Source organism: Gobio gobio, assembly GCF_949357685.1.
Source record: "Gobio gobio genome assembly, chromosome: 10".
NCBI classification, from domain to species: Eukaryota; Metazoa; Chordata; class Actinopteri; order Cypriniformes; family Gobionidae; genus Gobio; species Gobio gobio.
The window spans coordinates 48,862,723-48,878,734 of record NC_137116.1 but is presented as its reverse complement, the minus strand read 5'-3'; the positions used below and the strand labels follow the sequence as shown (position 1 = coordinate 48,878,734).

At 37.7% G+C, this 16,012-nt stretch overlaps 1 protein-coding gene across 1 annotated transcript in view; it reads left to right on the top strand.

The window, feature by feature from the left end:
• The window catches only part of doc2g (double C2-like domains, gamma), a 51,459-nt gene that overhangs the window by 22,379 nt on the left and 13,068 nt on the right, over nt 1-16,012 (top strand). Inside the window, exons 6-8 of the mRNA XM_079827957.1 lie at nt 4,353-4,479; nt 4,601-4,657; nt 6,917-7,041. Coding sequence (XP_079684083.1) covers nt 4,353-4,479; nt 4,601-4,657; nt 6,917-7,041 — 309 coding nt within the window. The remainder of the gene's footprint in view (nt 1-4,352; nt 4,480-4,600; nt 4,658-6,916; nt 7,042-16,012) is intronic.

The following is a 16,012-nucleotide window of genomic DNA, read 5'->3' as shown; positions in this document are numbered from 1 at the left end:
ATTCTTGTAGATTAAGAAACAATTAGATGCAGAAATTCTGCCAAAAGTGACACGAGCCGAACAGTTTCTCGTGGCAAACATGGATTCTTGCCACTTTTGAATCCCAAAGGATGAGTTTGATTTGATGAATCTTAACGCTCTGTTACGCTCTGTGACCATCATCCTGAAGAGCAGGTTGTTGGAGCCCAAGGCGTAGATGGAGTATGTCACCACGGGCAGCGTCAGCACCTTGTCACAGTGGCTGTGTCTGGGCTATGACAGCTGGCTAATCTCAAACCGACTGCAGTCGTTCAGTGCAAGGAGAGGCGGCAGGGATGAATATTTTTTAAACTACAAACATCGTAATTCAAGATTTTGGAGATTTATCCAGAGCAAGTATTTCCACATTTACTGTATTTCCTCCCGTATGGCCCCCTGTAAATAAACATCCTTTCTTTCATCAGCTTTTGTCATGTGAATGTCATTTCTCAATGAGAACAGAGAATATTTTTTAAGAATGGCTACGTTATCAATAGTGCTATTGTGCCATTATAGGAAAGATCCTATGCTATTCAGGGGAGTCATTATCATAATGGATGTCTCAGAAGCATACAGTATGTGGTGTTCATTGTTTAATAGTAGACGGTGTGTGTTGAGCCTAGCTGACAAATTTGTTTTGCCACATTTTTTAAAACACCCTAACCAGACGTGACATTTCCAGTGCCATTTTTCTGTCCTCACTGAAAGTGAAAATGCATGATGCAACAATTACAGCTAATCAGAACAATTTCATGTTTTATATATAGTTGTGAAGAAAGATTTTAGAGCAATGAGATTTTACTGTTGGTGGAGGAATTTGATTAATTGTAGTGAATTGAATCTTTGAATCTGTCACTATTGAATACTCTATTATAATGTGCATAGCAGATTTAAAATTTTGTTAGAGGACCTATTATGCCTTTTTACAAAGTCTTTTGTTTGTGGCTCTACTAGAATAGGTTGTCATGCTTGAATGTAAAAAAAAAAACCCATATTTTTCACATTTTACATGGTTTCAGCACCTCCCTTTCCAGTCTGAGTAACACTCTGTTTAGTTCCTGTCTCTATGAAGCCTAAAAAGCGCAATGTTCTCTGATTGGTCAACTGGACCAGTGTGTTGTGATTGGTCAACCGCTTCCAGCTTTTTTCGGAAATGTCACGGCCCTTACCATAAGGTGGAAAAAAAGGTGTCTCTTGGACATACACACTACTTGCACAACTCAACCAGACCTTGGTCCCTTCATTTTTCATTTGCCTTGGGTGGGAATTATTTAAATGAGAAATATTGTGATGGAAGAAACCTTGAGATGTTACAATCAAGGTGTTTTAGAGAGTTCAGAAACAGTGAACATTGATATAGAGAATACCTTTGGAGTAGGGCTGTGCGATATTGATGAAAAATGCGATATGCGATATCCTTGTTAAATAATGCGATATTCGATATGCGATACGAAATTTAGCTTTAAGTGTGTAAAATCTATTTCTTTCCCCAACTGATATCTTTCACATAAAGCATAACCGACTGTGTTTACATGAATACTCATCAAGACAGCCCTTTTGACATAACCGTGTGTATTTGACAGTTCGAGTGTGTTACAAGAGATGAAAAAAAGAACGGCTTGTTCGGTGTGTGTGTCAGACAGCAGACAGCGTGAGACTGCAAGGAGTTGTTTTTCGCAAGTTATTGCGTTTAATAACTATTTTTAACGACTAGCAAGTCACATAAGTAACAGTCGTGTGCCCAGTCTATTCTCTGCTATATGCGTCAACCTAAAACGTACACTTTTCACAATGTTGAAGTAGCCTATTATAATCATTCAGATATTGCGTACCCTTGCGATATGTACATTTGCGATATTTCGATAATTTCAATATATTGCGCAGCCCTACTTTGGAGTGGTCCTCACTTTGGCGTGGACTTTGTGTGCAACTTTGCAGACATTCTTCCATTCAGACATTCTCCATTCTTCAGACAGCAACATTATACACTAAAGAAAGTTGAAAATGAAAAAAAGCATAATAGGTCCTCTTTAAAGGCACAAAATTTAAGATTTTTTAAATTAAAATATCCAAAAATCACTAGAAAATGTGTATATATTTTGTTGACATGTGTACATACATTATCCCAAATGTTTCCAAGAATGTTTAAATCCAGAGAAATAAGCCATTTTAGCCATTTGTCTATGCGTCGCCTATCAATGACATCATACCTGGATTACCCTTGATTTTTTATTTTGTAGAAACCATGAAAACACCGTAATATATTATGTGTTTTATTAGACATGTGAGAAACTGTTAGGATACACTCATCGAAAGAAAACTAGTCTTATTGCTTAAATCTCGTTTTCTTGATTTACCCAGAATACCCAGTTTTACCATGCCTAATATCCTAGCATCTAACTTACTGCAGTGTGCAACAAGTGTAGCATTACAGCATAACTTTCAACACACTCAAATGTATCTAATATGATAAATCAGCGCTGCGTTACCCCACATATGGTTGATATATATATATGCCCCACATATACCCCTCCCATGATTCTGCGAAATCAAGGCGTCATCAAGATACCCATTTGTTTTGAATAAGCGACCTCTAGCGCCAAAAATTACATATTGTGCCTTCAATAGGAAGTTGAGTGTACCATGTTATTATTGGTAGCTGAAATCATTCATCAAATTAGCATATGAAATACTTAAACATGTGAGAAACTCTGAATGACGAGCGGTCAAATTCTGCAGAAACCTGTGGAGCTTTCTGCGAAATACTGCCAGCACAGATTCTGCGTGGGCCTGCCCATGACTCATCTGACTCACACCTCAGTACTGAATAAACACTGAAGAGTCCCTTTCTTTCGGATGTCCTGCATGTAGGTGTGACTTCCACATGCATGCAAACTCTCAGTGTCAGTGACTGACATTAACAAGGAAAAGCTCAACCCTGTGAGTAATAAATAGCAGCTTCAGGAAGAATGATCCCCAGAACAGGAAGTGGAGTGAACCTGTTATCCACCTCCACACCAGTGTGTGTGTGTGCATGTGTTTGTATTAGCATGTGTACACACCTGGCTGGAAGGTATGACTAATCGAGCCCTAGAAGAAAGCAAGAAGCCAACAAGATCATGATGTCAGTGGCATCTGCTTACGTGCAGGCTCTTGCTCTCTCGCTCTTTGACACCCACATTAACACTTCAGTTCTTCAGTTCTAACACTTCTACATTTGTCTCCTCACCCTGGTTATTCTCTCATATATTCTTTCCTCAGTTTTTTATTTCCGTTGCATCTTTGTCACTGACGTAAAACTCATCTGTCTTTTCTTACATTGTCCACTTTTCTCATTCTGTTATTGTTGTTGTTTCCTTTCCTTAATCTCTGTTCTTTGTCTGTGTCAATACTAGAGGTTGAATGATAAACGATTTTGCAGGTTACAATAACTAAGGTGGGGGAAAACGGATTAACAAGATTTTAAACTTAATATATTTGTGAAAAAATAATTTAGCCTATTTTATCTCATCTTAAATTATACATATATACAGTATACATTACATATATATTAGGTATCTTGTATTTCATGATGTCATCTATGGAGGATATGTCAGACATGAGTCAGACATGAATGAATTTGTGATGCGGTTCAGTGAGTCAGATGTTAATTCAGTCAATAATCTGTGGATTCACTGATTCGATTGAATGATTCAAAATGAGTCTCTGCAGTTGTGGAGTCTTTCGACACAGTTGTCAATTGAATTGAATCAAATAGACTCATGAATTATTCGTTTCAGAATCAGACTGGTTGCACTGTATTTGCCATTTGTTTTTACATGTGCATCTAGCAAGACAAAACAAGATTTTTTTTTTCAGTGACCATGTCTTTTAAATCATTATGATTCAATTAGTTTGCAAGCTCATTTATTTCGTCATGATGCTGTAAATTCAGTAGCTCTGACATTGAATAGCGATGCAGGAACTGCTTCAAAATTAATGGTGTGACTATTTTTACACAGCAGTCTAGTCTTGCAGATTTGCTCAATTCATATTCAGAAGTCATTTTAATCGGAATTATATTTGTCACACACATTTCTAAGTAATTATAGAAACGATATCTAATCTTTATCAGCACCAATTAAATGGTCAAAAATTATATTTTGTTCAACCTCTAGTCGATACCACCTACTCCTCAGCTCAGAGACTCTTCTCTTGACATACTCTCTCTCTCTCTCTCTCTTTCTCTCTCTCTCTCTCTCTGGCTGTGCGTGCAACATGCTTAACACATTCTGAAAGTTGAGCTGAGGAGTTCTGAGTGCCATCTCTCTCTCTGTCTCTCGCTCTCTTTGCAGGCTGTGTGTGTGTGATATGGATCGTTTAGGACGGAATGAGTTCATAGGTGAAGTCAGGGTGGCCCTCAAGAAACTAAAGGAGGGAGAGAGCAAGAAATACTACATGGGCCTTGAGAGAATTGCACAGGTGTGTGTATGTGTGAGTCATTTTAGCTGTTGTGAGGTTATGTCCATTGGAATTTGTTCAATGCATAATTTAGTGTTTGGGTGTTTGCTGTATTATTAATAACCGTTCTACGGTCTTACAGACCCGGGAGGGTAACAGTCAGGCTGTGGATCCTGGGTCTCTTGTTGCAGAAGAGGAGGTAAAGATCCCATACTTCAGGCCCCTGCAAACTCCCTATTTACACTGAAACTGCACCAGAATGTAAAACACTCACATTCAGGGTACAATGAGAATAAAGCCCCAAGGATAAAAGTTTTTTTTTTTTTTATCTCAGATTTAGTAATTAGCAAACAAAGCACTTTCCAGAACACTTGTTTGTCACTTTGGACTGATAAACTGTCCTGCTCAATGAGGTTATCATATTCAGTGGCAAATAGCTGATTGTGAGGCAATTACTTTTAAAATAAGATTTAACATTTTTCAGATGTACTGTCGCTAATGAGAATTTCAATAATTATAATGCATATTTTAGATAAAATTCTTATAATTTTTTGCCTGTACTAATATTGTGTACAGTGTTCACCTACTAAATATAGTACAAGAGGATATAAAAGCCAAAAGATAATTTGTATATCCTTTGCTGACAGAGTTTAAGTATATATTTACACTACTGTTCAAAAGTTTTGTTTTTGTTTTTAAAAGTAGACCTCTTACGTTCACCTGCATTCAATGCAAGGATGCTTTTTTTTTATTTTTTATATTACAATAATAAAAAAAAAAGTCTCTATTTGAATGTATGTAAAGTCATATTCCTGCGATGGCAAAGCTGAATTTTCAGTATCATTAGTCCAATCTTCAGTGTCACGTGTTCCTTCAGAAATCATCACGCTGAAAAAAACATTTATTTTTATTATCAATGTTGAAAAATTAATGCTGCTTAATATTTTTCTGGAAACTGATTTAATTGATTTTTTTGTTTTGTTTTGGATTCTTATGAACAGAACATAATTTATTTCTAATAGAAATCTCAAAACATTTCAAAAGTTAGACATTATGAATGTCTTACTGTCGCTTTTGATAAATTTGATGCATCCTTTGCAAAATAAAATAAAAATAAATTGAAATAAAAAAATCGTATTGACCCCAAAGATTTGAATGTTAGTGTTTTTTGAAACAACGATCTTATAATTTTTGCCTATTCTAACATTGTCACTCTAGTATGCGTACTGTTTGTTCACTAAAAGTAGTTCTAGTAGTATATATTTAAGTATATTCTTAAATGTTGCTCAAAAAAATCTTTCCATATCTGAAATATTTAAGACTTAAATTGCTATTGCCTCAACTAGGGTGGCCCTTATTTTGGGACTTTTGAAATATTCTGCTCTCACCTGCCCAGTCACCTCCACTTCATGAGAAATGGTAACCAAATTCTGCTGAGATTGGACTGCGTTTGGGGTGTGCTCAACAAAATTGAAATCTTGTCTTAATGACCATAACAGCAAATTAGTGAATTAGGTTAAAAACGAGAACAGTGTTGTTAGTAGAGCTCCTTCATGCTCCTGATGCTTCACTGTTCCCCCTTTTCCTATTCAGTGCAGACATACTCAAAGAAGGCCAAGTATGGTAACCCAAACTCGCATTTAGCCCATGGCGTGCATTTAACCCTCTTGCCCACAGGAGCACACATTAGGAGTAAGTACTCTGCATTTAACCCATCCAAGTTCCTGCACACAAATTAGGAGAAAAGTAGTAAGTAGTGCACACACAAACACACACAGCAAGTGGACAGCCATTATGCTGTGGAGCTGGGGAGCGATTAGGGGTGAGATGCCTTGCTCAGTCATTTTCTGCCAGTACTGGAATCGAACCAGCAACCTTTGGGTTACCAGTCTTGCTAACCATTAGGGCACAAATTCCCCCATGGAAGAGGGCAACCTGATAAACTTCTCCTTGCTTCCAAGCAAGTACACTTCATCCTGGTTATGCAAAGTGGCCATCTGATATCAGAAACAATCAAAAGTGTATCAGTGAACGAAACCTTGGCTAATTTCACATCAGATATTGAAGTACCTGCTGATAAAAAGAAGTATCTGGATGGTATTTTGCATACATTACATACTTTTAATGGAGAAACAAATGAGGGGGTGAGAGGTTAAACATTAAACATTTTTACCCCCCAATAATGGCCACCCTAATATCAACGCTATCAATATAGCCTTTACTCCACACTCGGGGTAAAATGTCCTTTTTATTAACTTTTTTTTTTACATACATTTTGTTACTCCATCTGTATACAATGAAAACAAATAATTTTTGAACCATCAAAACAGCCCCCTTGTGGGTTGTAGCCCCATTGTACCCTACTGACATATATTGTTTAATGCATTATTGATGGTCTGAATATTGATCAGTGGAAACAATCCGACTGCAGACTGTCTCTCTTTCTCTGTTTCTCTAGCGTGGCCGTATCCTGGTCTCTCTGATGTACGCCACAGAGAAGAGTTCTCTGGTTGTGGGAATTATTCGCTGTGCCCACCTGGCCGCCATGGATTCGAATGGCTACTCGGACCCCTTTGTCAAAATGTGAGTGTTTTTTTTTTTTGCCACGCTTTTTTTGAGTGGACAGTGGCAAAGTGACAGGAATTGATAAAAGAGGCGGATGGGGTTACACTTCCCTCCAGGCCAAAAATAAAGTGGAAGCTTTTAGTCCAAATGCCTGTTTTGGCATTGCGAAAGTTGCATAAAAAGCCAGCCAATCAGATTAAACCAGATTTAGAAAAAGGCTCTCCAGCTTTGGGCGCAATATGCATCAGATCATCAAACGGACTGTCGTTTTGTTTTGTTGTTATTTCAGAAGTTTGAGATGAGACTCGTGGGCTTTGTGTGTGATGATGTGAGTCGACAACCCAAGACGAGGGAAGCTAATGTTGTAATCAGTACCTCAAAGCACCAATGTTGTTCAAATAGAGTTAAAGCAAATTAGCACAATCCCCAAGGCTCCTGTAGTGAGTCAACGGTGGGCATGATTATCTTTTTCACAGCCTTTATTTAATTTTCACATTTATTACGATCAAAAAGGCAAGTTTTAACAAGCAGAATTTGGTTTCATCCTCCCTCGAATCATTGCACAGCACAGCATCAGACGAACGTAAGTGCGTGTAACTGCGTTATGGCTCAATTCATTGCCATCGCCCTCCTCCTAGTTAGCATCATGGATTTCATTTCAGGGTGATTTATTTCTCGCTGTACCTCCGGTTGATCATAATTTATCCCCCTGTGGGTTCTTGCGCAGAATAATTCAAAGTCCACCCACACAATGAGATTTTATTTGGAGGCAGAGAAAATTAATGGGGCATAGAGATGGATGCAGAGAGTCAAGAGGCAAGCGCAAAGTCCCAAAAAAAACTCGGTCGTTGCTTTTTAAAAAAAAATCTTGCTCTCTCAGCTTTAGCTTCCCACCCTCGGCTTCCTACACAGCAAGGCTCTTTTATCATTTGCCATACCTCTTTTTCTCTACTCTATCCATTCCTCGCTCTCTCTCTCTCTCTCCTCTCAAGTCTGATAAAGCATGCATAATCTCGGACCACTCTCTTTCTGTGGATGGGGTCCTGTTCATTCTTATCGTGGATATATTTTGATGTTTAGTGTGATGGAGAGGAGTTTTTTCCCGCTATCTGCTCTGAGGAGATAGGATTTCCTTGTTTATCGTGCCAGTTACAGGCACTGATGGGCTCACTAGAGCAGTGGAAATCTATTGTTGGAGAGTGGACTGCTTCTATCCAGCAGGATAGACTGCTGGGAGTGTGCGTGTGCGGTTGTGTGTGACAGGTGCTTTAGCGCTTGTTTAGGACTAGACTTGTCAATATAGTTTAGGATAAGGTGGAGATTTTGACTCTATCTCTCGTGACATGTGTGACGGTATGGCAGAGGCTTGTTTGGATGCTGGGTTGTTTGTGCATTGTGACCGCTGGACCAGATGTTATTTGTCTTTTTTGTCCGCTGAGATTGATTCCAGTTATGGCTGGATTTAGCTGGAATTTATTGAAGCAGCACTGTCGTTTTATTAGTCTGGATTTTCTGCATCAGTCACTCTTGTCTTTTTAATAGCAATAATTGTAATTATTAAATGGATTCTGGAAAACTAACATAAGATGACATAATTGGAATACAGCAATAAGTGTTTTCAGTGTCACTAATTAGCTCATTTATATGTATGTGCTTTTTAAAACGGGTCAGTAAAGCTTAAAGGCACAATATGTAATTTTCACCACTAGAGGTCGTTTATTCAAAACAAAGGTGTATCTAATGACCCCTTGATTTTGCGGAGTCTTCATCTCAACAGCCGGTGGAAAAGTATCCGACGGGACTTGGGCAGAAATCCTATTCATGACCAATGTATAAAGATTAGAGATGCACCGATTGATCGGCCAGGGATCGGAATTGGCCGATTTTTTGCATGATCGGCCTGATCGGTGATCGGCCGATCAGTCTCACGTGTCTCCGATTTTGAGCCGATCCGTCTACATGCGGCTGTGAGCACGAGCGTGGCCGCGCCGTTGACGTCAGAGCCACACTCGCGCTCACAGCCGCATGCAAACACTAGATGACACTAATTATGCCATTTGTAAAACTTGTAAGGCTAAACTAAACCGCGGGGGAACCACCAGGAAAGCGCACAACACGACAAACCTAATTAGACACTTAAAACTCCATCACCCCGCGGAACATGCCCAGTTTGAAGAAGGTAGCAAAGGTAAAACGGCTAAAGCTGGCCAGAGCTCAGAGCCAGCCACAGGTCTGCAGCCTCTCCTATCTTTTCTTGGTATAAGCAACGAAAAGACCAAAGCAATTACAAAGAAATTATGGACTTCATGGCGCTGGATGACCAGCCGATCGCATAAACCGTCACTTCATGAGAATTTACCGTTTCATTTGAGAGAACTCTCATATCATGAACACAGACACTTAAGGGCAACGGCAACCCGTCAAAATATCATCATCCCTAGCTGGCAACATTTATTACCCAAATTACTGAACTATTTGGAGGAGTACTGTACACTTCAGGTTTGTTCATTCATAGGATCTTTTGTACTTTAGTAAAAAAGAGAAAAAGGTCAATTTATAATGTTTTGTTTCATAAAGCAACTGATTTTCAGTTATTTGTTATTTCTATTTCTTTCCAGGCACAGAACACTTATTTTTTGAGAGTTGTTTAAGTGAGAGAAGATCCTGTTGTAATGTTTAATAATTTATTTTAGAATAAAAAAAATTTTGCTTTGATTTTTGTTTGTATATGCTGTCAATTATAGTTCTTAGAAAGAAAATCGGAATCGGCCAAAATCGGTATCGGCCGATCTCATTAACAAAAAATCGGAAATCGGAATCGGCCAAGAAAATTGTAATCGGTGCATCTCTAATAAAGATTTATTAAAGTTACTGTATATGAAGCAGGGTGGAGCGGAACGAGGCTGATGGAGCGATTGCTGATGAGCTTTTATTATAACGCAGATTAGCGCTTACATTTCTTCTGGTCATGCGTATGGGGGGTAATGCAGCGCTGATATTTGACAGGGCTGTACAGTGCGACATATATGCCTCACGTGCTACAAAAAAATTGCTCTGTGCAATGAATACATTTACCCCAGTAGCACGCGTGCGATACAGTTTATCATGTGAGACAGAGCTCGTTTGAGTGATGTGAGAAATTGTTTTGTGCTTGTGTGATGTTATCTAGGGCTGTACAATTGACTGAAATTAAACCAAAATCACGATTTGGCTTAGTGAGATTATGAAATCGCAAAGGCTTCAATTTATAAATAAATATATGTGCAGGTGAAGCGCAGCACTGTTCAGGGCGGATCGATCGGTTCACAGTACATCTCTTCAAGCACTGTGAGAAAGCAATCGGGCGCGTAGTTCTTCAGGAATAAAAGTAACCAGTACGTGTGTTTTAGCCAATTGCGATTGTATTTAGTTCAATAAAACACATGTAAGGGATGATAGTGTTGATGATTTACCTTAGTTACAAGCGAAAGTGAGTCTACAGTGTATTCGCGCATAGCGAGTGGAATCAGGGCAGCGAATCTTTCCTCTAAAGAGTCCGTTTGCAAGCAGCAGAAAGCCAACTTCATGCAATGCACGTACAGTAAACCCATGGGTTGTTCACTCAGCTGCGCATAATAGCACCACATTCATAAAAAACACAATATATTTACCCCGATTTCTATCATGCGCCGTGCACGTTTGTGACGAGATGAACGCAAATGCACCAGGGTTTGATAGAATCAAGTTGAGTGTGAAACAGACCAACGCTGCGAAAAGCCAAAGGCAACATGTGCCAAACATCTTTCCAAACTTGTTATGAGAAGCGTGTACAAACCTGTTGTCCAACCAAAGAGAACATTTAATCGAGTGTTTGAAATAACCTACTTTTAAAGATCAGATGTGCTTCACATCACAGAATGAGGCAGAAATTATATAATTTTACTGTTATTATGTAAAGTGATTCGCTGTGTAGAGAAATGTACAGTACTTTTTTTTCTCTCTCATTGAATGCATAAGGTTTCCTGACAAAATTAAGATATTAAAGTCACAGTTGTATTCATCATAATTTAATATTTTATAATAAAACCTTAGACCGTTCTAACGATTTGTTTTCTGTAAAATATAATAATAATAATTGTTATTATGTTTATTCTTATAGCAATTTTCAGACTTGGTAACAGACGTATTATACATGTGCTACAATTGACCTATCGTAAGCCCCTCCCCTCGAACGCAGATGAGCCAATAGAAGTCGAGTATCAGTTGCGCTGGGACCAGAACTCGGACATCTTTAGGCGTCAGCGCCATAGAGATGCATTGGAAAATCCGAAGCTCTCATCGGTTTGATGGTGTTTATGCTACAAAAATCCTAAAATGTCGTGCCTGAGGTACTATAACACTGATTCCAGGGATCCTGAGAGGATTTTCTGTTTGTCATGCTCTCGTTAAGTTACAATTAAAGTCCCTGCTAACATACAAACCGTAATAACTAACTGTTCTCATGTCATGTAACACTGTAGATCAAAAACACGAAGGTCTACATTTCCGTGCCTCTCCATATTAAACTGGTTATATGCAGAGATGTATAGTAACGAAGTAGAACTACTTCACTACTGTACTTAAGTACTAAAAGGCAGTATCTGTACTTTACTAGAGTATAATTTTTTTCTCATACTTCCACTTTTACTTCAGTACATATTTTCGATGAGTTTAATACTTTTACTCCGATATTTTCGTATGTGCTGCATCGTTACTCGTTACAATTATAAAAATGTTGTGAATCATTCCATTCCAAACCCACATTACCGCGCATGAGAGAGAGAGAGAGCGCGCGCGAGAGTGCGAAAGACAGAGCGCGAGAGAGAGAACGCGCGAGAGAGAGAGCGCGCGAGAGAGCCCCGCGAGCGCGCATTCACTGTCTTTAAAACAACACGAGCGTCTTGCGCTCAAATTGCTCTCTATTTGTTTACATAGTTAATGTGCACTGTGAAGTAACATATACAAACAATGAACAGCTGTATTTTTATTAACTAAGATTAACAAAGATTAATAAATACAGTAACAAATGTATTGATTATGGTTAGTTCATGTTAGTTATTAGTCTAATACATTAACTAATGTAATGTTAACAAATCAAACCATATTGTAAAGTGTTACAAACAAATCATTTACTCAGAACATCTCTTGAAATGAGAATATAAGTGTGCTTACCCCATTTTTTTTTTAGTAAGAGTGGTTATAGTAAGATTTAATCTTAATGAACTACAGTATTTTCAGGTTATTTATATGACAATATGTAGAAAAATTACCTACCAACATTGTGATTGTCCTTTAGCTTAATCATTTGAAATAATAAAAACAATATGATGTTCAAACGTTTGACTACTTTCTTTAATAACTACATAACACAATACTTGTACTTTTACTTTCAGTACTTGAGTAGTACATTTTAAAATAAACTACTTGCAATACTTAAGTACAAAAAATGTTGAATACTTTAGTACTTCTACTTAAGTGTGGTGCTTAAAGAGCACTTCAACTTCTACTCAAGTCACTTTTTTGATAAGGAACTTGTACTTTTACTCAAGTATGTGTCTCTAGTACTTTATACATCTCTGGTTATATGTAAATTAATTTAATTTTAGATATGTCTAAGGTCTACATTATCTGTCCTACTAAGGAGGACTCCTATTTTGATGGGTATTATAGTCTACGGGTGGTGAAAGGGAGCGATCGCACGCTGTTTATCGGAGTTGTTTTGTAGATCATACAAAGTGTACCAGTTATTAACTGCACCCTCGAAAAGGCATAAGCTCTGTGTATATGTTTGTTTACTGTTCGTTTTATGAGTGTTTTTGTGTAGTTTGCTGTGTATGTTAATGGTAATGCAACGGTGAGAGAAAGTTTGTGAATGAGACGTTAGTGCGCACTTCTTATGCTTTGTTTGTTCAGCTCTTACGATGATTTTTTTGGAGTGAAAAATGACATAATAAACTTGATAAACCATCAGAAAAGTCTGGCCATCATTTGGACGGGGTATACGCTACATTCTGTGTCCAAAAACATCTTGGGATAAGGTTTTCACACTGACGGCTGTCATTGTAAGATATAGCAACTCCGTTTGTTTGTCCGAGTTAGCAACAGTAACTAAGGGGGGCGGGGCTTACCGATAGCTCAATTGTGTGGCCAGTGCTCCAAAACTTTCAACCTCTGTAGCATCAGTGCTATGTGCAAAAAGAGTTAACTTACAGCCCTGAGATACATTTGAGTGTGTTGAAAGTTATGTTATGATGCTACTCTGTGCGTTCATTCGGCGACTACAATGAGACACTTGTTGCGCACTGCAGTAAGCTAGATTGATATTAGGCATGGTAAAACATGGTACAACTGTGTTGAGCTATATAAAAATGATTAGTTTTCTGTTAATTAATGTATCCAAACGTTGCCCACCTGTCTTATAAAAAACATAATATAATAAAGCATATTTGGTGTTTCCATGGTTTCTACAAAATAAAACCAGAACCGCGTTATTATGTCATTGATAAGCGACGCTTGGACATAGTTTGTGTCCTGGTTAAAATGAATAATTTATCTGGAATTCTTTATTCTTGAAACATTTGGGATGATGTAAGTAAACAAGTCAACAAAATATAACATTGTTTTAGTGGTTTTTGGATATTTAAACAATAACGTTTTTTTGTTTGTTTAGATATTTCTTTACCTATCCAAACTTTTTCCAATGTGTACATTGTGTACACTTTTTTTTCACGTGTTTTTATGTTTACATGATTTATATTTATATTTTTATTAACCATTTTCCTTATTAAAAACATTTATAAAAAACAATGAAAATGAATATTTTAAGGTTTTTAATAATATCTGGGAATTATACAGCTATAATTCAATGAATAAACTCCATTACCGTTATAAATTCCTAAATACACTTTTGTTTTAAAAAGATGGCATATGACTCAAAACATGACTAATTGGTTTGTAATTCTAACACATTTTTACAGATGCTTCTCAGTCGAGTTATTCTCTCAGCCTTCAAAACTTCATCAGCGTCAGTCAGCTAACTCTCTCAGTCTGGCCCCGGATCAGCAGGCCATTGTTATTGTTGAGGCCTGGACTGGCTTATTCTGTAATAGAGGGAACATGGAACTGGACACAAGTATGGATTAAGTGTAGAGGGGAACTGGGGGCCAATCAATACTGTAGTCATTCCGTAGGAGGAAAGAGAAACTAAATCTCTAGATTTGGAGGGGGGCTGCTAGTGACGTTCATATGTTTTTTCTCTGTTGAGATGTTTTTCTCAGACAACAGAGTGTCTGGTTTTAACAGAAGAAGCTTAGGCAGGGAAGCTTACCCACAACACTCTCTCTCTCTCTCTCTCTCTCTCTCTCTCTCTCTCTCTCTCTCTCTCTCTCTCTCTCTCTCTCTCTCTCGCTCTCTCTCGCTCTCTCTGCTCTCTGTATGTGAATGTAATCACCATATCCAGGTTGCTAGAAGGAAGACCATTTAATCAATGTGTAGCTAAGGCAAGGCTACAGGCATTTTCAGATAAATTCAGGAAAGAAATTTCGATATCTGAGATTTCAAATGTAATTTACCAAGCAACTAACTGGTAGACAGTGATTTTTAGAGCAAACAGTGATTTAGTTAATTATCTTCAGCAGAGATTATGTGTGTGCAGAGGCAAACACTTTCCACAAATTGCTAAATTCATCCCCTTTTTGGGAGATTATCTGTTGATCTAATGATTATACTTTAAAGAGGATTATTTTCTTAGGCTGCAAAGATGGAAAAAAAGAGTAAAATTATGAATTAAAAGTTGATGAAACACACTTGAAAACCATTTTTCTTCCATCGTGTGATTGATTTCCTTGTGAAACAGGATATTTTATGATACTTGATTAAATCATGATTTATGATTCATGACAGGTTATTTGATATGATTAGTTTGTTGACATTAGCCATAATTAAAAGATGTTTCAAAAGCAAGGTCTTGTTTAAAGATTTTTTTTTCATTTTGAATAACATGCACCAGTAAATAGAACAGGAATGTTTATCAAAAAGTAAATGGGGTAAATTATTATCTAATGTTGCAGAAGCATCCGTCAATCGGTTGCTTTGATAGTAAAGAAACACGCCAATGGTAACATCAATCCAGCTGAGGCTAGTATTCACGAACGTCTGCCTTTCAGCAAATCCATTTGGGCGAACATCACATAACATAATTAATATTCATGACTCAAGTACGGCTGGCACCGTTGCGCTGAGTTGCTGACAGAAAGTAAACTTCCTGAGGAGAGAAGAAAAGCCGTCTTTGACAAAAAAGAATATGCAGATTTATTTTATATGTTCACATCATATCTGCCGCTACAATGCTGTTTCTGGAAAGTTTAGTTTTATTCTTTTTTTTTAAAGTACTTTATCGCATGAGTGTATCCGTGGCAACTAGGCATTTAAAACTGATGATGTTTCTAATGTGATGAGATTTTAGATATGCCCCCACTTTTCAGATTGTGTGTGCGTGTGTATATGCAATGATTATGAATGAGACCCTGTAGAGTTCAGCTCTATTTTCATCTGGCCCTCGGCATCACCACATAATTAGAACAGACAAGGGAATGCAGATATTATTGCACATGCTCTAATTAATGTCATTACACGGGACACGATTTCAATGGTTCCGCTTTCATCTGAACTTGCGCAGCGAGACATTTAGGCTCACATTCGAATGTTTATTCAGACGCTTGGCGTCGTGCACAGACTTGAATGTGCGTTTTTCACTAATTGCAGAAACGATTTAGTCAAAATGTAATTAGTGACTAATTCACAGATATATAGATGCAGGTGCACATTAAAGCTGAAGTGTGTAATTTGCTTGATGTTCAAATACTCTCACATGTCAGTTTAATGTTCAGAGTCAACTATAGCAGGTTGATTTCCAGGAAAAATGTCAACACTGGGACTCTGTGCTGCTTTCAGAACATTGCTTTGTTTGTTT